Source organism: Telmatherina bonti (assembly GCF_933228915.1).
Source record: "Telmatherina bonti genome assembly, chromosome: 6".
NCBI classification, from domain to species: domain Eukaryota; kingdom Metazoa; phylum Chordata; class Actinopteri; order Atheriniformes; family Telmatherinidae; genus Telmatherina; species Telmatherina bonti.
Genome location: NC_136624.1, coordinates 40,092,236 through 40,115,343, shown reverse-complemented (window position 1 = coordinate 40,115,343; position 23,108 = coordinate 40,092,236). Strand labels below are relative to the sequence as shown.

Genomic DNA, 23,108 nt, shown 5'->3' with positions numbered 1-23,108 from the left:
CACTTTATTCAAGATTTTTATTACTGTTATTACTTGAAACGCAAAGACATTTTGAAACAATGTAGATGCTGTGCATTTACCATAATAATATAATAATGATGAATGCCAAATACCCTCCCCCCTATTTTCCAACTTCCAGAGTTACAGGATGTCTCAGACTATAAGGAATTTCTAAGTTTGAACATAATACAAACAGCTAAAGATCTGATCGGTTAAAAAGAAAAGTCAAGCACTTGAATGGTTGGCCAACAGAAGCAACTGGCAGAGACTTACGCCGCAGCTTTCGCCTTCTCCACACGATGATTGAGAGGTTTGCAAATATACAAAGTCTGGCAACAGTGGACAGTAAAAAGAAATGTACTAGCTAATAGTACTCACTCATGAATGATTGAGAAAAAAAATCTCTTCCGGGTCTCAACAGGTTGATTTGGTTCATTTCAACGTCTAAATGTGCGAAGTGTTACAGATGAACCTTCATTTCTCCAACAGGAACAGCGTTTTATCCTGGAGCTGAGTCTGTCTTCACATGAGGTCCTCAACCTGAGCTAACAGCTCAAAATGAGTTGTCTCAAGATTTCACACGAGTATTACAGCAAAGTGCAAGAAAAAAAAAGTACACATTTGTCTAATGAACATGTCATTGTACTAGCGTCTCCATTTTATGCCAATTAACAAGAATCAGCAGGCAGCATATTAATGATCCATACGTGCAGCGTCACCCAGTCGCCCCCGTTTGTTTCCAAATTTACCTTTTTAGATATAAAATTAGGTCAGTTGAAACCATGGTAACCAGAAATTTAAACTACAACACAAATGAGTAGAATATGGGCAGCAGTGAAAGAGAAAACCACCACCAATATGGATTATGATTATCTTTTTTTTAAAAGAAGAAATAAATGAGTCTTTTATTGAAACCGTTAAGTCCAAATGGACGTAGACGTAATGCTTTGATTTTACACTTAAAGGTATCCAAATGAGAGCCAAATGGGATGTTTGGGCCAGAAGATGAGATGAACCCAAACCAGTAGTGATATAAAGACCTCAGGAGGGAAACACCGCGGCGCTACGAGCATCAGACTGGAAACGCCTTCATGTTTCCTTCAGGGTTTCTTTGGGCGAAGAGATTCATATTTTATAGAAACATTGTTTACATAAAGAGGTGAGTGCAGCATGTTTGTGTCGTAATATACTCTATGAGTGGGATGCTGCTTGTATGTTGGGCATCAGGGCATAACACAGTGGGCCATGAGAAACGGGGGGGAAATAGACAAGGCAAGACAGGAGAGTGTGGGCAACGAAGACCCCCCGAGGATCCTCAGAGTCCTCAACAGCTGCAGGTCTCTGGTGACGCCTTGGCTTGCGGGCTTCTTTCCAGCTTGATGGGCTCAGGAAACTCGTTGTACAACTCAACTTCGGTCTCCTGCGATCACACAAAGACAAAGCGCGTGTTGGGCGTCACGTTTCCGAGCAGAAGCAGATGTTTACATGTGATCTTTGTTTATCGTTCTTTCTGGCGAACTCTCTTACCTGTTTAAGAGCATTGCGTGCTATAGTCTGGAAGGCCTGCTCCACATTGATCGCCTCCTTGGCGCTGGTTTCAAAGTATGGGATGTTGTTCTTGCTCTGACACCAAGCCTGCGCTCGTTTGGTTGTTACCTGAAACCACGGAGACCAGTTTAACAGCTGAAATACCAGGTAGATGAAAATATGTGACTTGTATCCTATTAAACTGTAAAATAATTAAAAACTAAAGGCAACTAGTAAATGGAGCACTCAGAAACAAACCTGTCTGTTCTCCAAGTCAATCTTGTTTCCCAGCACCACAAAGGGGAAGTTCTCTGGGTCTCGTGGGCTCGCCTGGATCAGGAACTCGTCCCTCCAGCTGTCTAGAGTCTTGAAGGTGTTTGGTGCTGTCACATCGAACACCAGGACGCAGCAGTCCGCTCCGCGGTAGAACGCTACACCTAAGGACTGGAACCTCTCCTGACCGGCTGTGTCCCAAATCTGTAACAGAGTGGTCCGGAGACGAGCTTTAAGTCCAGAGTTCAACACTTGGAGGATGCGTAACAGTTGCAAAATGTGAATACCTGCATTGTGACAAGTCTGTCATCCACCATTACTTCTTTTGTCAGAAAATCAGCACCTATTGTAGCTTTGTATTGGTTGCTGAATTTCTTATTCACATACTGGTTCATCAGTGAGGTTTTCCCAACTCTATGTAAAGAAAAAAAGGTTATTATGAAGGATGGACTGGTGAAGCATGAGCCTGTTGGTAAGTACTGCATTCACATAACTCACCCAGAGTCTCCCAAGATGATGACTTTCAGAAGTACTTTCTTCCTTGACGTCATTGTGCCACAGCTGTGGAGACAAAAAGCTAAATTAGAAGGAGGAGGGAAATTTTCTCTGAATAAAACCTGCACAGGAACTGCTAAAACCAGCCGGACACTGCCTTGTCCTGATGATGACCCGTTGTGCAAGCGCCAACAAGCCTCCGTGAGGTTATAAGATTCGCATGCATCTCCAACACCCCTCCTGGGGGTTACAAAGTGCTGCCAGGGCTTCCTTTACTTTGCTGTCCTTTTTTTCAAACACAAAGAAGCATACAGTAAAGAGCAACAAGCTGGCTTGCATTGTAAACATAACGATGCCTGAACAACAGACTGGACTGAAAGAGCTTCTTGCTCAACATGAAGGGACAAAGCTGACCGTATTTCTTAGGAAAGGTGCCTCAATGTTTGCAGCGAGATGCTGCATATCTTTCCTCCGCCTGGGCTGAAGACGGTTTTCTTTGCAGCCATGTGTTGAGGCAGCAGTGACTCAAAGAAAACGACCAAACCAATACGACTTGCTGTGTGTGGTGGAACCAACAGCTCACGATGCTGCTCACGCTCTCAGGAATCATGTGGGACGAAATGCAGGACCAAACTTCTCCTTTACTTGTACTAATATGTTTAATCCAACTCAGTTCAAAGTAAGGTCAAGGTGTTTGGGCCGAGCTTATATTTAACATTTTTATCTTGGTCTCTTTGTTATACTGTACAGAACTGATTTTGTAATGTTTATATAGATAGCAAACTATTCTCTGGCATGGTTGACTTCCAAGTGACCATTGTTGTATCTTTAGAGAATCAAACCATAAAAAATGCCAAAATGAAAAGAAAACCTACAACAATTAACTCTTAAACCCACTCGATGGTGATTCACAATAATAATCTATATTAGTAAAACTCCAAATGCTTGAACAGATTCACTTTGGGGAAATGGCCAAAGCTTTTCCACTGTCTTTTAAATGTTGGAATGTACAAAACAAAATCCCAACACATCCCTGTGTTGTCATAAACAGTTCTCCATATTACTGCTGTAAATATCTATCTATCTATCTAAATACATTTTTACAGCAGACGTAATGTCCTCCACAGGTCAGCCAAAGAAAAAACCTCAAACTATTTTTGACTTGGTTGCAATAATAACCTCCCCATACAGCCAAAGTCCAAACTGTTACAGACTGGCTTTAAACGATCATCTGAGCCAGGAAAGCCACTGGATCCAGCCTTACTGACACAAACAGGCCCAAGCAGTCGTTATTTCTGATGGGACAAAGCACTAAGAAGCGGCCAAAGCTTGAGGCAAAGCTAACATGGAGCTGTAATAATAATAATAATAATCTGTACCCCATGACAGCGTGTCAGGGACTGATCACATGGCTGTAGACACAACCATGACTTGGCAGGATGGTTAGCAAACCAATGCCCTCCCTGGAATAGATACCGCTATATTTAACCTGCATTTTGTAACATATTTAATGTTTGGTCATGTTTCCATATTCTGCAGACATAACCCCCCCCACCTGTAAAGGATTAGTTAGGTACGTTAAAATACATTTGTTTCTAAAAATGTGTACACAGCAAGGTGGTTAATGTAAAGCATGGATGATGTTCTTTAACAACATGACAGTTAAATGCCAAATTAGGCTGAAACAGAAGCAGCTGAGGCTTCCAAACATCCATGACTGAACAGTTTGCCACCATTAAGCAACACTTCTTACTTTACAGCTAACAATCATCCGCTAAACCCGACTTGTTCATGCATAAAACATTCAATAACAGCTACATATCTGGTATATATTAACAGCTGAAGTCACTCTAAACCAACCTGGGCGATGAAGCTTCAGAACAACAGAAATCAGAGGTTTACTTTTCTGCTTGGGATGAAGGCGTTAGCTAGCGCGCAGGTTAGCAGACAGGCTAGCAGCTCCAGATGATGTCTGCCGCTACAAAACAACCCGGACAGAGTATTTACAGCCGTCTGAAAGCTAGAATCTGCTCTAATCCTCCTTATCTAAATCAATCCTGTCGATGCCAATGTCAAAAGATTCTGTAAAAAGGTGCGATTCTCTCTGTTCCCGCTGACGTTCGCCCTCCCCGTGAAGCTAACCCGTTAGCAGCTAACCGTTAGCCGCGTTCACTTCCTCCAAAACAAGCTGAGCTCGCGAGGGCTGACGTCACGCGCTGGTCACGCCTAGTTTCACGTGACCAGGAGGCCGTCAGATCAAAACACACATAAATCACCCACTATTGTGTTACTGGTTGTGTTACCTGAGAAACTGCACCAACATGTGGCGACAGGAGCACACATTCCAAAACATATCTCAGCTAAGACTTTTTTTTAAATCAACACAATCTAAGTTTAGATGTGGAAAATGACGTTTGGACCATTAGACCATGTTGGGATTCTCATTCCTCCAATGCAGGAAACACTGGAACACTTGGCGATTAGTAGGAAGTTTAGAGCCACTGATGCTGGGTACACATCACTGAACGACCTTGTGCCGAGAGTTGCCACCTTTCTTCTCTTTTCAGTTGCTTCATACCGTTCACTTGTATCGCTGACCCCTTTCCCGCTGCATACTTGTCTTCCAGATGCCATGATGTCAGCAGTTCACAAATCTTAACAAATCAATCTTAACTGACAATCTGAAATAAAACATATTTAGTGAAAAAATATGATGTATGTGTATTAAAAGTAACAATTTTGAGATAAAGTTAGTGATAAAATATGATGTATGTGTATTAAAAGTAACAATTTTGAGATAAAGTTATGTGTCATATGATGTCATCCTTTCCAAGCATAAAAAATATGAATGTTTGACATTGTGCATTAAAATTTGTTTAAATTTATACAGGTGTTTATATGTCAACAACCATATGCAAGATTTTATTAGCTTTCATTTGGTACAACTTTCAGTGCTACAACATCAACCTCTGGGAAGCTACAATGAAAACAAGGACATAATATCCCAAATTTTGCATTGTTTTTGAAAAACGTCAACAATAAAACTACATGGCTCTTTAGGTAGGCATAGCCAAGATCGAAAGAACTGCTATATTTAGTTTATTTAGACCTTGGAGAATGGGAAAAATGTCAGTTTGCATATGTTTGATGAAAAAGGTCCAATTTGAAGATGTCTATAGGACCATGTTGCTACTGTAACATAGTTAATTTGTAATGATTCCACTTCCCACCCTTTGATGTATTTCTATAAAAAAATAAAATTGTCTGTTTTATATTTTGAACCAGAACCCGAGGTGCTAATAAAGAAGTCGTGGATTCTGAGACTGGGTGCCTTGGTTGTCATTACACACAACGCAGAAAAGAATATCCTAACCGCTACACTACAACAGATCCTGTAATTACTATTTTTATTTTCATTAATGCCTAGTTTTTATTTAGACACATTTTCATGCCTGATTCAATCAAGGTTCTTCATAAAATTTTGTTTTGGAGAAACAGAAGAACAAACATGTTTATTTATAGAGCACTTTCATAGACCACAAGATATCCAAAATGCTGTACAGGTTAATAAAATAAGTCAATATTAAAAGCTTGTAGTCCTGCTCTCCGGAGTTAAAAGATGAGTTTTTAAGAGAGACTTAAACCCACTTAAAGTCGTAGCAGACCTCACAGAAAGAGGGAGATCATTCCATAATTTGGGGGCTGCTATAGAAAAGGCTGTCGAGTCGAGTCCTAGGGACCACTAAGAGCATCTGGTCTTCTGATCTCAGTGCTCTGACAGGACGATGACGGTGCAGAAGCTCAGAAAGGTACAAAGGTGCCAGACCACTTAGACCTTTAAAAACCAAAAGTAAAACTTCAAGAACCATTCTTTAAAGAGCCTGGCAGCCGGTGAAGAGATCGCAGCACAGGGGTCATGTGCTCGCTATGTCTTTTCCCCGTTAACAGGCAGGCAGCTGAGTTCTGGACCAGCTGTAAACAACGGAGGAGAGACTGGTTGTTCCCAGTATAAAGTGAGTTGCAGTGGTCCAGTACAGAGAAGATAAAAGCAGGAATGACCCTTTTCAGGACGGCATGAAGATGAGGCTTCACTTTACTGATAAGCCTCAAGTGATAAAAACTAGACTGGACCACTGCACCGACCTGCCTGTCAAGAGTTAAAATTAAAATCAAAGACTCCAAGCTTGTTAATAAAAGGGTTAAAAGAATCCAGAGATCCTACAGCACTGCTGCATCCTGCCAGCAGGTCAGTTTTCCCAAAAGTCATCACTTCAGTCTTACCCTTATTTCTGCAGAGGAAGTTTAGCTCCATCCAGGAGTTGTCCCTCAAACAGTTCTGCAGATTTTCTACACAACAGGCTCCAACAGACTTTAAAGGAAAATAAATCAGAATGTCATCAGGGTAACACTGAAATGACATGTCATATTCATCAAAATAAACCCCAGAGGAAGTAAATACAGTGAAAACAGGACGGGACCTAGGATGGAGCCTTGAGGTACTCCATGTTTAAGTGCTGCTTTTGGAGAACAGAACTGCCCAAGATGTACTGAAAAACTCCTGTTACTTAAATAGGACTCAAAGCATTTGAGTCCTATTTATAAATAGGACTCAAAGCATTTGAGTCCTATTTAGACCTACAGACTGCTGCAGGCGTGATAACAGAATATCATGATCTACTGTGTGGAAAGCAGCAGGAAGATCAGGAAGAATTAAAACAACAGAAGCTCTAGAATCAACTGTTAAAAGCAAATCATTGCAGACCCTGAGAAGAGCCGTCTCAGTGCGGTGACAAGATTTAAAACCAGACTGAAACTTCTCATGAAGGCCGTGCAGGTTAAGGTGATCTTGTGACTGAAGATAAAACACCTTCTCTAAAATCTTTGAGAGAAAAAGCAGCTTAGAAATTAGCCTGAAGTTTGAGAAAACATCAGGATCCAAGTTGTTTTTAAGAAGAGGATGCAGAGCAGCATGCTGGAAGCATCTGGAACACAGCCTTAGAGGCATTAACCAAACTAACTTCCCAGACAGCACTAAGACCTCCTTCAGCAGACTGTCTCCAGGACACGATGAAGGCCTCAGGTGCTGGATTATTTCAGAAATCTGAGGCATGGTAACGGGCTCAAAATGCTCTAAAACTGCAGGAGAAACACCTGGAGTTACAGGTTGGGGGTGCCAAGTAAAGGGAAGGACCTGACAGCACTCACTTTATCAAAAGTTTTTGAAAACCTTTCACAAAGTAGCACAGAAAGGAGTCAGGTGAGAGGGATCACGGGGATACAAAAGAGAATTCAAAGAAATAAAAAGAATTCCAGGCTTGCTGATATTTGCAGAGACAAAGAGATAAACTGGATCTTAGCATTCTTAACAGCAACCTAATGCTAAGTTAAGTGGTTTTTAAATATCCTAAAGGAAATACAAAGCATGTCTTGCTTCCATTTTCTCTCAGCGCGATGTCAGATGCATCTAAGTGCATGTGTGTGTTTATTAACCCATGGCTCTGTTGCTGCTTTACAGCGTTTACATTTAACTGGAGATATAGCATCCAAGATATCTGTACACACAGAATTAAAGACCTCCAGCAGTTTATTAATATTTCCATTCAGGTGGAAATCCAAAGCAGGGAGCTCCAGTTCTGTAAACGCAGCAAAGAAGAGGGACGCAGTTAATCAGACGACAGGAACACACAGGGACATTAAAAGATTAAACTTAAATAAAACAGGCAGATGGTCAGACAGCATCACAAATCTACTGAATGTTTCCATGTAAACCGTGAGAATCAGGTCAGGGATGTGTCCCTTTTCATGTGTCGGATGCTTCACTAGTTAGAGCAAGTTGAAAAACTTAATCAAACCCAGGAACTAATATTTAAAAATAAAAGCAAAACATAAATGAACATAAAATGATGTACATACGTAACAACATATACACAACAAACAGAACTATGTAGAAAATTGGGGAGAAGGGAAACAGCAGTCACTGTTTTGTTTTTTAACGTCCTCCAACCATGGCACTTGGGTCTACAGAGGGGCAGGAAACGCCGCCTTGGGAGCGCCCAGTTTCTGCCGTCCTAAACTCCCCGCATTTATTGCATGTATTGTGCGATACTTTGCAGGTCCGCGTATGGACGGTAGCAGGAGCAAGCAGAGGGGCAGCAACCCCGGTATGGTGACACCCAGGACCTGCGGAGCAGCCAGGACCACAGGCAGCATCTGTAAGCCTGGAGGAGGCAGCATCACTAGCTGAGGGCCAGGGGTAGGAGGTTGGGCAGGAAAGGGCTCCCAGTGGTGAGGAGGCCTCGTTCAGGTGCCTCAGCTTTTGTTTCTGCCTGGCCAGCAGTGTTGCTGAGGAGGCTCTACTGGTGAGAGGGGCCAGGCTGGGGGGCTGCAAGAGAAGAACAGGATGAGCGTCGGTTAATGGAGACAAGCGATCGGGCAGGTTGAGTCCTACATCATCACTGCAGTGTCCTGCTTCTGCACCCTCTTGCACGGGGTCCACGTTCAGCAGGTTATGTTGCCACAGAGCAACAATGTCCCCCGCCTAAACAGAGACAGAAAAACCCATCAGACCAGCCAGGCAAAGATTAAAATAAATTCTGCACAGTATTTTAATGACAATAGAAAATAATTTTTAATAGAATCACATAATTCATCAGTTCACTGATGTAAGTCTAAGATGTTCAGGTCCTGGTCCTGAATCCGTCCAGAAAACACAGCCACACCTGCTGCCCTCTCCCTTAATGCTGATTTCACTCATACACCTCGCTTCACTGGACGAGGAGGTGGAACGGGCATCCTGCTTCTTAAAAAATGGAACTTTACCTCTCTCTGTCCCATGGCTTCTGCAGACATTCTGGTCATATATCGCTCCCCAGGAGGCAATATGAATGAGTATCTCTGAGATGGACATGCTACTCTCTGACATACCTGATGATGGCACACTGCTAGTTGTCATGGGAGACTTAAATATTCACAAAGGCAAATGACTTTATGAACCTCGTTAACTCAATCAGTCTCAGACTGGTTCAGACTCCTCCAACACACAAAGCTGGCAATGCTCTTGCCAGCTCTGACGTGATTATGTCTAACTGAATGAAGCGTCATCGCCACCTTCAGCTCAATCTGTCCAAGACAGCTGTCTGTCCAGCCAATCCTTCCTTACCTCCGCAATTAAGTGTGAAACTCTACTCTCACACTTGTTCCTACGTATGCTGCCTGGAATCTTGGGGTCATGGTGGATGACCAGCTGACCTGTTGCTTCGGTTGCCCGTACCTGCCGATATGCTCTCTACAACATCAAGAGAATCAGACGTACCTGACAGAACACACGATTCAGCTTCTGGTTCAGGCTTTGGTCATCTTACGCATCGATTACTGCAATTCCCTACTGGCAGGTCTGCCTCCATGCTGGTTAAACCTCTGCAGATGATCCAGAACGCCGCAGCACGTCTGGTTTTCAACCAACCCAAACTGGCTCATGTCACTCCGCTGCTAATCGCTCCTTACTGGCTTCTGGTTGCAGCACGCATCAAATTCAAAGCTTTGCTTCTGGTTTACTAAACAATAACTCAAACGGCTCCTATCTACCTTCACTCCCTAATCCAGACCTACACTCCCTCTCCACAGCTACGTTCCACCAGTGAAAGACGCCTCATGTTACCACCACAACGTGGGGCTAAATCACCACGTTGTGGTGTCTCCTCTGTTGTTCCACGATGGTGGAATGATCTCCCAAATTCTGTCCACTCTGCAGAGTCCCTGTCTACTTTTAAGACCCAGCTGAAGACTCAGCTCTTCAAGGAGAACTTCAACACTTAGTATAGCTGTATTTGTTGGAAAGTTGGAGAACTTAGCCCAGTTCTTTGCAACAAACATGATGGTATTAATTCTTTGTATTTTAACATAGGTGTTATAGGCTGAGAAGGGACAAAAAAAAACAAAAAACAACCCGTTGCACTTCATGGAAGGACCTGCGTCCAACTGGACAGTCCACCAGCACCTTCCTACCATGTCCTCTACTGTTTTGATTTCGTGCTTGTGTTGTTCTCACTCATATATAAGCCACTTTGGATAAAAGCGTCTGCTTCATGACTGTAGAATAGAATAGAATAGACACATTCTTTAGATATTTTCTGGTATGACAGACGAGCAATTTCATTTATGCTACTTTCACATAAAGTCATCATAACAAGTACCTAAAATGAAATATTACAAAGACACAAACCTAACAAGCATCCAACAAAATAAACAACACACTGAATGTGATGATCGCATGGATGGAGGCAGAAAAGCTGTTTCATAGGGACTTGACTTGAATTACCTTAAACAAACCTGACGAGGACAACATGATGGCAAGAAAACAAGAATGAAGTGGCAACCTGAGAACTGAAGCCAAGTGGAAAATATACACAGGAACAAGCCGCAGGTGAAGTGAAAGGTGAAGAGAATTCCAATCAAACCAGGCACAGGGAAAAACTAGACAGGAAGAACAAAAGACAAGAATACAAAAAGGTCTGGGATGATGTGAACACAAACAAGCCAAACACTTTTAATTTCTTTTACATATACATACAATATTAGGTATGGATATTACGTACATTACATAATTACGTAATGTTTTTAATGAGTTAAATAAAAGAAAATTAATTAGATATTGGCTATTACAATGAACTGGAGGGGCCCAGCCAGAGTCCCTAGCAGTCAGGGGGAACTGAAGAGTCTGAACAGTCTAAGTATTGTAGTTTTTTGTCAGGACCTGGTCTAATGTAGTCCAGATGCCAAAAAATGTTCTAAAATTACCCTAATTTGCATTTTCACAAATGGAATAAAGGTTTCACAGATCAGAAACTATGTTTTAACGAATCTGAATAGTATTTAGAATATTTTAGTCCAGGTTTGAAGAGTCTAAGTAATATAGTTTTTTGTCAGGACCTGGTCTAATGCGGTCAAGTGTTCCAAAAATTCAGTGGAACTGCCCTTTAGGCATATTACGAATCGGAAGCTAACTTCAGCCTCGTCGAAAAAAGGCGGATCATTTTAGCACGAAAGTGTACACCTGGGTGTATAACTACAAAATAAACTATAAATAATTGTATTTTTCCTCTTTAATGAATATTGTAAGAATAAGTTTACATATTACGCAACCTTTGCCGCTGATTAGCTGATCTGTTCATGTTTGCCACCTTTAGGCTAAGTGAATAGGCTAGCTATATCATAAATGAAAACAGAAAATGCTGAATAATAAATAATACACATAAGATTTCTTACCCAACTCGACGACAACTCGACGCTGAAGATGTGGACCAAACTCTAAGGGTACCTGGTGGGACGTCAAACCGTCCACATGGTGTTAACGTAGGCGAGACAAGACCTAAAAGATTGAATTCGCCTCCCAATTGGTCATCAAATTACTGACGCGCCCAGCTGATTGGCTGTTCAATATTTGACCCACGTGTCTGATTGGCGAGAGAAAAATGGAAACCGAAGGACGATTGGACGCCACATACAGTCCTGCGTTCCCCCAATAGACCGTATATGATAGCCAGCTAATATCTATGGTCACAGGTCAAGATGCTCAGTTTTCATATGTATTTCCGTGGCCTGCATATGCTTTTTGTACCTATTTTCATGTTCTGTATTTTTTGTTCGATTGTGTAATAAAAATGAAGAAAAACAAGTACCAGCTAATGTCCCAATACCAGTCTGCCACTATGCTTCTATGCAAAGATTGAATCCGGGTTCACATTAATTGCTTGTTTGAGTTGCGCTATGGAATTGAGACATTCTCCATGTTACCTGTTTAAATAAAAGCACTAATTAAAAAATCACAATTTTTAAAGCCAGGATCTGAAAAAGGTGGATCCCGAAAAAGATGTAATCTCGACTTGCCGAAACCCGGGATCGAACCAGGGACCTTTAGATCTTCAGTCTAACGCTCTCCCAACTGAGCTATTTCGGCGCGCCGAAAATTCCAGGAAAGAGACACACCTTATATAAACTCGTACACGTCACAACCATTTCCTGTTTCCGGTTAGATTTTACCATCTAAAAAAGCCCAGGAAAGAACGGCATATTAAAAAAATAAAAAAATAAAAAAATAAAAAAAACAAATAATACAAATAATAATGATAAATGATGATAATAATAAATAATTATTTTAAAGCCCTCGTTGGGTAATTTATGTCAAGAATCTTCACGATTCAACCGCACAGCACGTTGTGGAGTGCGCACTGACGTAACTACGTTTAACTGAATGAAGCGTCATCCTTTCTGATGTGGAGCGGAGCGGCGGCCTTTTTCTTTCTGCACTGTTTCCTACATTTCATACCGCTCCAATCTCAGTATTTCTTCTCTGATCTCCATCAGCCATGACACGCAAGTCGCCGTTTCTATCCGTGTGCCTGCTGCTTGTCGCCTCTGTCGGCCTGCGGGTTTCAGCAGACGGGTTGGTGAATGAGGATGTGAAGAGGACGGTGGATCTGAGCTCTCATCTCGCTAAGATCACCGCGGAGATCATGCTGTCCAACCAGGGACACTCCGCTGTCCACAGCTTCATCCTGGCCGTAGAAGCTGACCTAGTACCGCATCTGGCATACATCGGAGCTTCGGTGAGGAACTCTTTCATTCTAGAAAGAGCTTTAGCCTCATTAGCTTTAGCCTGTCAGCTTATTAGCCTCAATATCTTAACCATGCAAACCCTTGCAGGTCCAAAGTCTGACCTATATTATTATTTATTTTAACTTGAGTTGCAGAAGTGTAGAGTGTATCAGCAAGCTGCCATACAAAGCAGGGAAGTTTTCTTTGAAAGCATGAGCAGCGTCGCTAGCATGTGGTTCAATGAGCTCTGCAAAGAAGCTAAAGATAGAGATGTTGCAGGTTTATGCACTTAGAAATGCATGGTATTCTTATCACCACCAGCTGTTCAGAGTGTATTACACTGGGAATGGATCAGATTTGAATGAGCTACAGATGCAGGGGGTGAGATGTGAATTTCCGCGGAGCTCCATGCTCTGAATGACACGTAGCGCTGCGCTGCGCACTTCCGCGTGTGTCTGCGCCAGATAGTCTGCGCACAGCTCTGCCCCCTTTCACTGTCCTCACAATGACTGAAATGCATTTAACCCTTGTATTATAACACAACATTGGTTATGTTGCGGGTCAGTTTGACCCACACTGTGTAAATCTACTCACAACATCACAAAAGATCTAGTTTAACCAATGACACCTTGTTTCAGATCATGTAAATGTTTAGAAAAGAGACATTCAATATAATCTTTTAAGTACAACACCATATTTAAGAACTGTTTTTGTTTTTCCCTCTTCACAAATACTTCTAACTTGCCCTATTTTCTCTGATGTTCTCAGTTTGAACATTTTTAATGTCCTCCAGATGATGACAGACAGTAACTGTGTGTTTTCTGCAGATGTAATTCTTGCAAGTTCTGGCTTATTTTTTTCTGACTGTTACAAACATTTAGCTTTCTCTTTAGAAGTTCATCTCAAAGAAGTTGTCACATGTGATGTTGTGCACCTCCACGTGGCTTTCCAGTGTATTTTATGCATAGCTAAATTTTCAATCACAGGCTGTCCATATTTTTAAGCCATACTTGGCAGGATTGTTGGACATGTATTGTCGGAAAGGACAGCACCGCCTGAATGAAACAAGGCGCTCATCCACAGTAACGTGCAAACCAAGATTATACAACAAAAGTAGAATTTCAACCCATTTATCCCCAACATCTGATTGCAGCTAGCTCGTCTCTTTCATGTTAATTCACTCTGGTGTTGCGGTTGTCAAATCAGATGACTTGAGATTTTATGTCAAACGTCTCCAGAGACACTGTTGCTGGAAAGATCTTTATTCCACAGACTGACAGAACAGAAAGTTTATCCCCAAGACACACCTGAGTGTCTGTGTATGAATGTCTATTCTAAAGCATTAAAAACATAAATAAGAAATCAAAATTAGGTACATTAAAGAGACATTTTCTTTTACTCTAATCAGCGACTTACCCACACTAAAGTGTCTGGGTCAAAATGACCCCGACATCAAACACTGCACAGATGTTCGACTACTCATCAAAGTCTTCAAATTGCCCTCAAAATTTCATAACCCCAGAAGAGGAAAAGTCGCAAATTTTCATGAAGAAAAAGAAAATTTAACCAGCAGTTTGTTCATCACAAAGACTGAAACAGATCAAATTGAACCTTAACATAATATGAAGGTTCAGCATACATTGATTATTGCATTTATTCCACGACGCATGCATCTCCTATTTTCGTTTGTAAACTTTGTGAAAAAGCTAAATAAATATGACCAAACCACATTTTCACAGGTAAAAGGTGATGAAGAAGAGGATGGCACTCTTGAACTCCAGAAGACATCCATTCAGGGCCAAAGGTATGACAAAATACTCAAATATAAACAATTATCATGACTTATTTGTTTAATAATGTAGAGGGAGAAAATAATGTGCCAGATTTGTCATGTCATCATATACAGAAAAAAACATTTTCTATTGTGGAATTAATAGATTTGTATGTCGACCACTGTCACAGAGGCGCTCTGGACATTTAAACACAGCCGGCAAAGCTTACAAAATGTACAAATGCAGAGGATGAATAAGAAAAATATTTAAAATGACTAGTCAAACATGCCTCATTTAATTTTATAGCATTTTAAAACAATGCTAAGGTACTCAAAACTGTATATTTATGAGTTGAGGAATCAAATTGGACAAATAAAAAAAATCAGGATTTATTTGCTTTACAACTTTGAAATCGATATTTTTGTTTAAAAAAAAAAAAAAAGCAATTTTTTTCCAAATAAAAATCTATTGTGGAAAAAAAGTCCTTTTTATTGATCTTTTTCCTTGTCTTCTTGGACATTTTAGCAGCAGAATGATGGCCTGGTTGCTGTGTAGTTTTTTCCGTAGTGAAATGAAGAAAAATGACGAGAAAAAAGTTTTGTACCTGTCGCAATTTAAAGCAAATCAGCCCTAAAAATTTCTCAGTTCTTTCTAGCTGAGAGAAGAATAAAGTTACTTGTGAAATTATCACCTTTTGTTACTTAAGTGTAATAATTATAAATAAAAAATCCGTTTGAATTGAGAATTGATTCTGAATCGAATCGTCCCCCTAAACAGTCGAATTGAGTCGTGAGTTGCTGTTAGGTTCATATCCCTAATATTTTTGCTGATAAATCAGGTTTAATTCAGACTTCACTGGCAGTATTCTCTGAAAAACTGAAGAAACCAAATGACTCGAAACAAACTCTCCTGTGAAACTGATGAAAGCAAGTTTATTTTTACACACGGAAAATTAATGCCTTTTAATGAGTTTATTCTTGGTGATTTGAAATAAGATGATTTATTCTGAAATCTTTGGAACCTCAGAGTCATAAGAAGTATGACTGAAACCGGCATGACCTGGAAATGCTACCGTTTCCCTTAACTTCATCCTTCTGTTGTTTCTCTGCTTTCTGCTTGTCTGCTTTCTGACAGCGGCGACTTCTACAAAGTGCAGCTGCTGTCTGGTCTGGCCCCCGGTGCTCAGCTCAAAGCCAAAGTGGAGATGACCTTTAGTCACGTCCTGAAGCCCTTCCCCACACACATCACCCAGGCCGAGCGGCAGCAGGTGGTTTTCCAGGGGAACCACTACCTGTACTCCCCGTACCCCACCCGCAGCCAGACCACACGCGTCCGCTTGGCCTCCAAGACCGTGGAGAGCTACACCAAGCTGGGCAACCCCAGTAAGACGGATGAGGTGATCGAGTATGGGCCGTTCCGAGATGTTGCTCCCTTCAGCCAGGTACAGCTCTTCAGCAGAGCTTCAGTAGATTCAGGTGAAGCTGTAAAACTGGCTGCTAACAGCTTTTACTACGCAGGATACGCTGAAGATCCACTATGAAAACAACACACCCTTCCTCACCATCACCAGCATCACTCGCACCATCGAGGTGTCCCACTGGGGAAACATCGCTGTGGAGGAAACCATCGACCTGAGGCACTCGGGAGCCGTTCTGAAGGGCCCCTTTTCCCGCTATGACTACCAGCGTCAGTCAGACAGCGGCATCTCATCTGTCAAGTCCTTCAAGGTTCGTCACTCTAGACGCGTCATTGGACTCCATGTTTTTGGCGACGATCGTGACAACGTCTTTTCTCCTCTACAGACCATCCTTCCTGCCTCGGCTCAAGACGTCTACTACAGGGATGAGATTGGCAACATCTCCACCTCCCATCTGCAGGTTCTGGATGACTCTGTGGAGGTGGAGGTCCGGCCCCGCTTCCCCTTGTTCGGAGGCTGGAAGACCCACTACATCATCGGCTACAACCTGCCAAGCTACGAGTATCTCTACACGTTGGGTAGGTTCTGTTCTGACCCACGCTGTGTCTAAAAGTTGGTTTAAAGTTGAGAAAATGGGCCTACTGATCCGATCTGTTACCTTAATAGACTTCTTCCATATAGTTTGATGTTTCACGTTGTCCTTAATGAAGCCTGATGTTAGTTTCGTGAATCATTTACAGTAAGACGAGTGACATAAGGGCTCCTAGTTATCCTCTGTGTGAGGGACCAAGCCAAAAAAACCAGAGAAGCACAAGGAATTTTATTAGAAAAATATAATGTCTTCATTTATTTAACAAAAATATCAAAATAAATCTTTAAGTGCGATAACTTTGAGCCCATAAAAGAGGTCAAAGAAACAAACTTCAACATGGGCATTAACATTAGGAACTCAAGCACACAAGGGACACACACACACACACACATATATATATATATATATATATATATATATACATATATATATATACATATATATATATATACATATATATATATATATATATATATGTATATATATATATATATGTCATATATATATATACGTCATATATATATATACATATATATATATATATATATATATATACACACTGTCTGATCAGGCCATGTTGATACACAGGGGGGGGGGGGGGGCAATACAATACTCTATACATTAAACTTTACAATACAATAAACTTTACAATAAAGTACATGTAACCTGTAAGACAATAAACTAAACTATATGAGATTCCTAAATAATGTGAAACACAAACAATCAGTAGAAGAACCTAAGTCCTTCCTACACTTCCCTCCTATAAAAGATGGTTCTGCCCAGTTAGGCCTCAGTCTGACTTAAGGAGCTCCAGTGCAGCCAGGACTCTTGTCTTTTGCAGGCCTGGGAACTCCACACAGGAACTGGCAACTCAAAAGGAAAGTATAATAACTGCAAGCCAAGCAAACTGACAAGGTGACCAAAGCAGTTAACTAAATGTGTGCACCCAGTTAGTCAACCCAGCTGATAAAAATATGAAAAATGATAAGATGTATCTTTCAAGTGTTTACAAAACTAATTGAGAAAAAGAAAGTTACCAGACCTTTCCTGTGTGGCAGCTCATGCTGCCATCACACTCCGAGAGCTCAAAAGTCCAAATTAAATAAAAAAAATACCACGAGGGCAGCTCATAAACCACGGGACGTGAATATTCTGCGTAGAGAACCTGCGTTTGGGTTTAACTCAAAGCGACCGCACACACATCCGCGAGCCATTTCCACACTGCAAGCAGCCGTCGTGACATCAGCTGAGTGATGACATCATCATTTGTCAGGGTGGAGCGTTCTGGAAACCAGCTCTTCCTGAAACACACAAACTGGTGCCTGAAGCTGGTTTTAGTGGCAGATCCACATCTTTCACCGGAACAAACGTCAGACTTTCCTCTCAGTGTCCTTCCTAAGCTGTGTTTGCTGATATGTTGCATGATTTTACATCCTAGGTGATCAATATGCGCTGAAAATGAGACTAGTGGACCATGTGTATGATGACCAGGTGATTGATCACATGACGGTGAAAATCATCCTGCCAGAAGGCGCCAGGTAAGTGTCTGCATCAGACTCGCTTTGCCAGGATGGCAGAAGAAACCATGTTTCTGAAATGATCCTGTTTGCTTTTATTTCTCTCTAAATCAGAAACATCCATGTAGACACACCCTATAACATCGATCGCTTGCCAAACCAGCTGCACTACACCTATCTGGACACCTTCGGCCGGCCGGTGCTGGTGGCCACAAAGAGCAACCTGGTGGAGCACCACATTCAGGACTTTGTGGTAAGATGAGGCGCAGCGTAATAATAACAAACATAAAGGTGCAAATAGAAGAAAGGAAACAAAAACGGGAATATATAAGTCAGTGTAGAGGAAGTGGACAGGAAGTACAGAACACAGCGCGTATAAAAACTGCTGGACTCCAGCGGTCCGTCCGGACTCCAGCGGTCCGCCCGGACTCCAGCGGTCCGCCGGGACTCCAGCGGTCCGCCGGGACTCCAGCGGTCCGCCGGGACTCCAGCGGTCCGCCCGGACTCCAGCGGTCCGCCCGGACTCCAGCGGTCCGTCCGGACTCCAGCGGTCCGTCCGGACTCCAGCGGTCCGCCGGGACTCCAGCGGTCCGCCCGGACTCCAGCGGTCCGTCCGGACTCCAGCGGTCCGCCGGGACTCCAGCGGTCCGTCCGGACTCCAGCGGTCCGCCTGGACTCCAGCGGTCCGCCCGGACTCCAGCGGTCCGCCCGGACTCCAGCGGTCCGCCGGGACTCCAGCGGTCCGCCCGGACTCCAGCGGTCCGCCAGCGGTCCGCCCGGACTCCAGCGGTCCGCCGGGACTCCAGCGGTCCGCCGGGACTCCAGCGGTCCGCCCGGACTCCAGCGGTCCGCCGGGACTCCAGCGGTCCGCCGGGACTCCAGCGGTCCGCCCGGACTCCAGCGGTCCGCCCGGACTCCAGCGGTCCGCCGGGACTCCAGCGGTCCGCCCGGACTCCAGCGGTCCGTCCGGACTCCAGCGGTCCGCCCGGACTCCAGCGGTCCGCCGGGACTCCAGCGGTCCGTCCGGACTCCAGCGGTCCGCCGGGACTCCAGCGGTCCGCCGGGACTCCAGCGGTCCGTCCGGACTCCAGCGGTCCGCCGGGACTCCAGCGGTCCGCCGGGACTCCAGCGGTCCGCCGGGACTCCAGCGGTCCGCCCGGACTCCAGCGGTCCGCCGGGACTCTAGTAGTCTACCTGGACTTGTTCTCACCGTCTGATGAAGGTCTCTTTGGATGGAAGCATCTGCTAAAAGACTGTAGGACAGAGTCGTACAGCAAGGTGCAGAATTCCTGCAGGAACCAGTTTGTATATTTTTTCTTAAATGAACATGTGGAGCGTTCTGAACATACTTATTAATGTGTTCACCCACATTGATTTCTATTGCGTTCCAGCTGTCGAATCAAGATGCACCAAAAGCAGCATGATTCACCTTGTCCAGCTGTCTGGGGGGGGCGGGGGGGTCAGGCCTGACCTCACCAGTCAGTCTTTAAGAAAAGCTGCTCGATCAACAACCCTTTTTTCTGCTTCCCAGGTTCATTATAACTTCAATAAGATCCTGATGCTGCAGGAGCCTCTCCTGGTTGTAGGAGCCTTCTACATTCTCTTCTTCACCGTCATCATCTATGTGCGTCTGGACTTTGCCATCACAAAGGTAGGAAACATGTTTCTTCAAAACAAGGCGCCTCCTTTATTCTCGCGCTTCATAAGTCGACGCTCCACTTTTTGTCTCCAATGTCTCCTCTTCAAGGATCCTGCAGCTGAGGTGAGGATGAAGGTGGCCTCCATCACAGAGCAGGTCCTGACTCTGGTCAACAAACGTCTGGGTCTGTACAGACACATGGACGAGGTGGTGAACCGCTACAAGCAGTCCCGGGACACGGGCGCGCTCAACAGCGGGCGGAAGACTCTGGAGGCTGACCACCGTGCTCTGACCAATGACATCAGCTCGCTGCAGGCCCGCCTCAAGGCGGAGGGCTCCGACTTGGCTGATAAGGCGAGTAGCGGCGTGGCTGTAGTCAGACTAACCCTGTCCCCTCCTTTACTGACCCAGGCCTGCTGGCGGAGTACAGAGGATAGTAGGACGTGTAGTAGGTCTGGGCGATGAATCGGATTTTAATCTGAATTACGATCTGGGTTTTCAACGATGATAAAAATAAAAGTGTGTGATTATTTTCCTCTCTGCAGTTTCCTCTCCTGCTGTCTTCAGCTGCTAATCGAGCGTCTCTGGCGTTGCAGCGCTGTGCTGTAAACTCCTCCCACAGCCGCTTTGCTTTCATTCAGACACTGTTGCCAACTTGGCGACTTTCTCGCTAAATCTGGAGACTTTTTTTGTTAAAAGCGACAAATCTAGCAGCTTTTACTGGAGTTATTAGAGACTTTTCTGGTGTTCTGGCGACTGACTTGAAGGCACATATTGTTCTGCAGTTACTGTAAGGAAGGAGCAGCGGGAGCCTCTCCCGTCCTAAAGCACTCCCAGGCGGCCAGTCTCAGTCGGCTCCGGCTGCAGGTCAATGTAGAATAACTGCAGTAGGTTGTGGAAGTTCACCTAAACATAGTTTATACCATTGTCAGGGACAACTGGCTGCATTATTTTCCTATACATAGTTCGGCCAGTTAAACACGGTAATATCCCTCCGTTACGGGGTGTTACCATAGCAACGCGTTAACCAGCTGGTTCAGATCAGCCGTCTTTTAACAGGTGAATGAAACGCGCTGCAGCCTGACAGCGGTTGTTTGGTATAAAACGTACATCCAGGCCAACGTAAAATAGTTCCTGTATAAGCGGTAAAAGTGGATTAAACAACTCAGAACCGTCCATTAGACGGTTATAATGTACGACACAGTCTAGAACACCACGACGCGCAGCGTTGTTTATAAATACTGGATAATTGTGTTAAATAATCAAGATCTCAGTTTGTCAAAATAATCCTGATTATAATTTTTGTCATAATCGAGCAGCCGTACCATGTAGCAGGTAAACCCTGATCCCTGCTGCCCTCGCGGTCCGAAATGAGACAAATCCAATCAAAACTTATTTATAAAGCACTTTTCATCCCAAACAGCAACAGAAAGGTGTTTACACGGTTAGAAGAAATAAACACTAAAACGTATATAAGCAGGCGGGGGGGGGGGGGGGTCCCCACACGTCCAAGCAGAATGAACCGCAACGTAATAACAGATACAAGCAGAGGTCCAACGTACACAGAACTGTGTGCTGAAACGACTGACGGGGGGGGAACGGTTCTGAAACTATGAACGCTGACCCCACATGGGGGTCCTAAGGTCGTTTCAGGGGGTCAACATCAGTACTTCTATGTCTCCATGTCGCCGGACCTCCACCTCCACAGAGTCATCCAGTTTAACGTTTTAAGCTGAGAAATCTGCTCGTTTCTGGACACAAAGTTCTCCTGGGTTTGGTTTTATCCCTGAAAGCGTTACAAACATCTCAAGCTTTACGTGGAGAGCCGAGGTCACCCGCTCCAGTCCCGGAGATCCACCACCCTGCAGGTGTTTCCCTGCTCCACCAGCGATTTAAGAGGCTGCTGCAGAATCAGGATGCAGGTTGGTGGATCTGGAGGACTGTGGTAGAGGATGACTTGTGTTCTCCTGGGGGTTGCAGCTCTCAGGCTCTGCGAACCGCAGGCCTCGCTGGCGACGCCACGTGTTGGTTTTACCGTACTGTCCTCGCCGCAGGACTCCCTCCCTGCTGGTGGAAGTCCTGCATTTCCCCTCAGAGACGCTGGAGCGTTTCCTAACTGCGGTGTTTGCTTCCCTCTGTGTGTGCTCAGGTTGGAGAGGTGCAGAAGCTGGATGGACAGGTGAAGGAGCTGGTGTTCCGCTCCTGCCAGGAGGCGGAGCGACTGGTGGCGGGGAAAGTCAAGAAAGAGGCTTACATTGAGAGTGAGAAGACCCTGACTAGCAAGAGACAGGAGCTGGTGAGCCGCATTGACAGTCTGCTGGATGCCCTCTAGACTGCTCCCGCCTCTGCAACACACACACACACACACACACACACACACACACACACACACCCTGCTGAATGCATAAACGACTGTTTGTATGAAAATAAATTGCAATGTGACTTTCAGTTTTCTTTCATCCCTGCATCCCGACGTGGACTGTTAACATGTCATCTTCCCGTAGCCACCAGTTTATCCCGATATGCTGATGAACTTGTGCTCGGCTTCAAAGCAGCAACGTCACATTTTTCCTTCCTTCCGGCTCTGACTTGACGTTTTCCTCTGGACTCACCATGAAGTATGCGGTGAAGGGATTGTTTTTGCAGATGAATTAGTTCGGGGGGCCCCGAGTGTTTTCAGTTTCATGTCTTTACTCACATGTACCGTCTTCTAAGGCTGAATCGTTTTTTATTTCTCTGTGTGAGGATGAAAGCTTCTCTTATCCCTTCTCCTTGCCCTGGACTGACATTTATATTTGAAGCTCTGATTCTGCATCATCGCCAGCGCTGGTTTTTTTGACGTCATATTTTCTACATTTTGTATGATTTCGTTTTGTTTTTGCCGGCGGTGTTTGACTGTGAGATTAAAGACTAAAAGAGATTAGCTTGTATGCGAGGAAAGACATGGAAGATGTGAAACGGGCAAAGATGTGGATCCTTGTTAAATCTGAAATAAAGTTTTGGGAACTTCTTAAGTTTCAGCTTGTGCCTGTTTTTCTTCGGGGTGTAATCCTCTTTATTCACCACAAGAGGGCGACTCGACGCAGACATCCACTTCCTTTAAAGCTCCTTTTCACACAGATGTGACCGTCGGTTCCATTTCATTCCCTGCTGGTTGACGGATCCAAATGAAGGTCTGATGTGAACATCCCTGCACCAGATCAAGCATCATGGCTTCCTCTTCTTAAAACTGGCACCTCACAGGGAATTTCCTGCACATTGTTACATTCCTTGTCGTAGCGTA

At 43.9% G+C, this 23,108-nt stretch overlaps 2 protein-coding genes across 3 annotated transcripts; one reads left to right on the top strand and one right to left on the bottom strand.

Annotated features, from left to right (window-relative positions):
• Positions 1 to 19: 19 nt before the first annotated feature.
• Positions 20 to 4,468, bottom strand: LOC306756702 (ras-related protein rab7-like). Its single transcript, XM_079241535.1, has 6 exons — positions 4,156 to 4,468; positions 2,299 to 2,361; positions 2,088 to 2,214; positions 1,786 to 2,004; positions 1,528 to 1,656; positions 20 to 1,420 (listed from the first exon to the last, which is right to left on the bottom strand). Exons 2-6 carry the CDS (start codon positions 2,349 to 2,351, stop codon positions 1,325 to 1,327), a joined length of 624 nt encoding a protein of 207 aa, XP_079097661.1. The 5' UTR covers positions 2,352 to 2,361; positions 4,156 to 4,468; the 3' UTR covers positions 20 to 1,324.
• Positions 4,469 to 12,549: 8,081 nt separating this feature from the next.
• Positions 12,550 to 22,823, top strand: rpn1 (ribophorin I). Of its 2 annotated transcripts, XM_079242699.1 has the most exons (11): positions 12,550 to 12,899; positions 14,628 to 14,692; positions 15,795 to 16,101; positions 16,178 to 16,387; positions 16,463 to 16,655; positions 18,108 to 18,207; positions 18,301 to 18,439; positions 19,718 to 19,837; positions 19,934 to 20,179; positions 21,975 to 22,121; positions 22,330 to 22,823. In XM_079242699.1, the coding sequence occupies exons 1-11, from the start codon at positions 12,660 to 12,662 to the stop codon at positions 22,411 to 22,413; spliced, it is 1,851 nt and encodes a 616-aa protein (XP_079098825.1). In that variant the 5' UTR covers positions 12,550 to 12,659; the 3' UTR covers positions 22,414 to 22,823. The 2 variants fall into 2 exon arrangements, with proteins under 2 accessions (XP_079098825.1, XP_079098826.1); XM_079242700.1 differs by having other exon boundaries at positions 21,975 to 22,823.
• Positions 22,824 to 23,108: the final 285 nt, after the last annotated feature.

Coding starts and splice junctions, on each gene's coding strand:
- LOC306756702 (XM_079241535.1), bottom strand. CDS start 2,351: ATGACGTCAAGGAAGAAAGTACTTCTGAAAGTCATCATCTTGGGAGAC. Junction 2,005..2,087: donor ACAGACTTGTCACAATGCAG/GTATTCACATTT, acceptor ACTCTGTTACAG/ATTTGGGACACAGCCGGTCA. Junction 1,657..1,785: donor TTGACTTGGAGAACAGACAG/GTTTGTTTCTGA, acceptor CCGTGGTTTCAG/GTAACAACCAAACGAGCGCA.
- rpn1 (XM_079242699.1), top strand. CDS start 12,660: ATGACACGCAAGTCGCCGTTTCTATCCGTGTGCCTGCTGCTTGTCGCC. Junction 16,102..16,177: donor ATGTTGCTCCCTTCAGCCAG/GTACAGCTCTTC, acceptor TTTACTACGCAG/GATACGCTGAAGATCCACTA. Junction 20,180..21,974: donor GCTCCGACTTGGCTGATAAG/GCGAGTAGCGGC, acceptor GTGTGTGCTCAG/GTTGGAGAGGTGCAGAAGCT.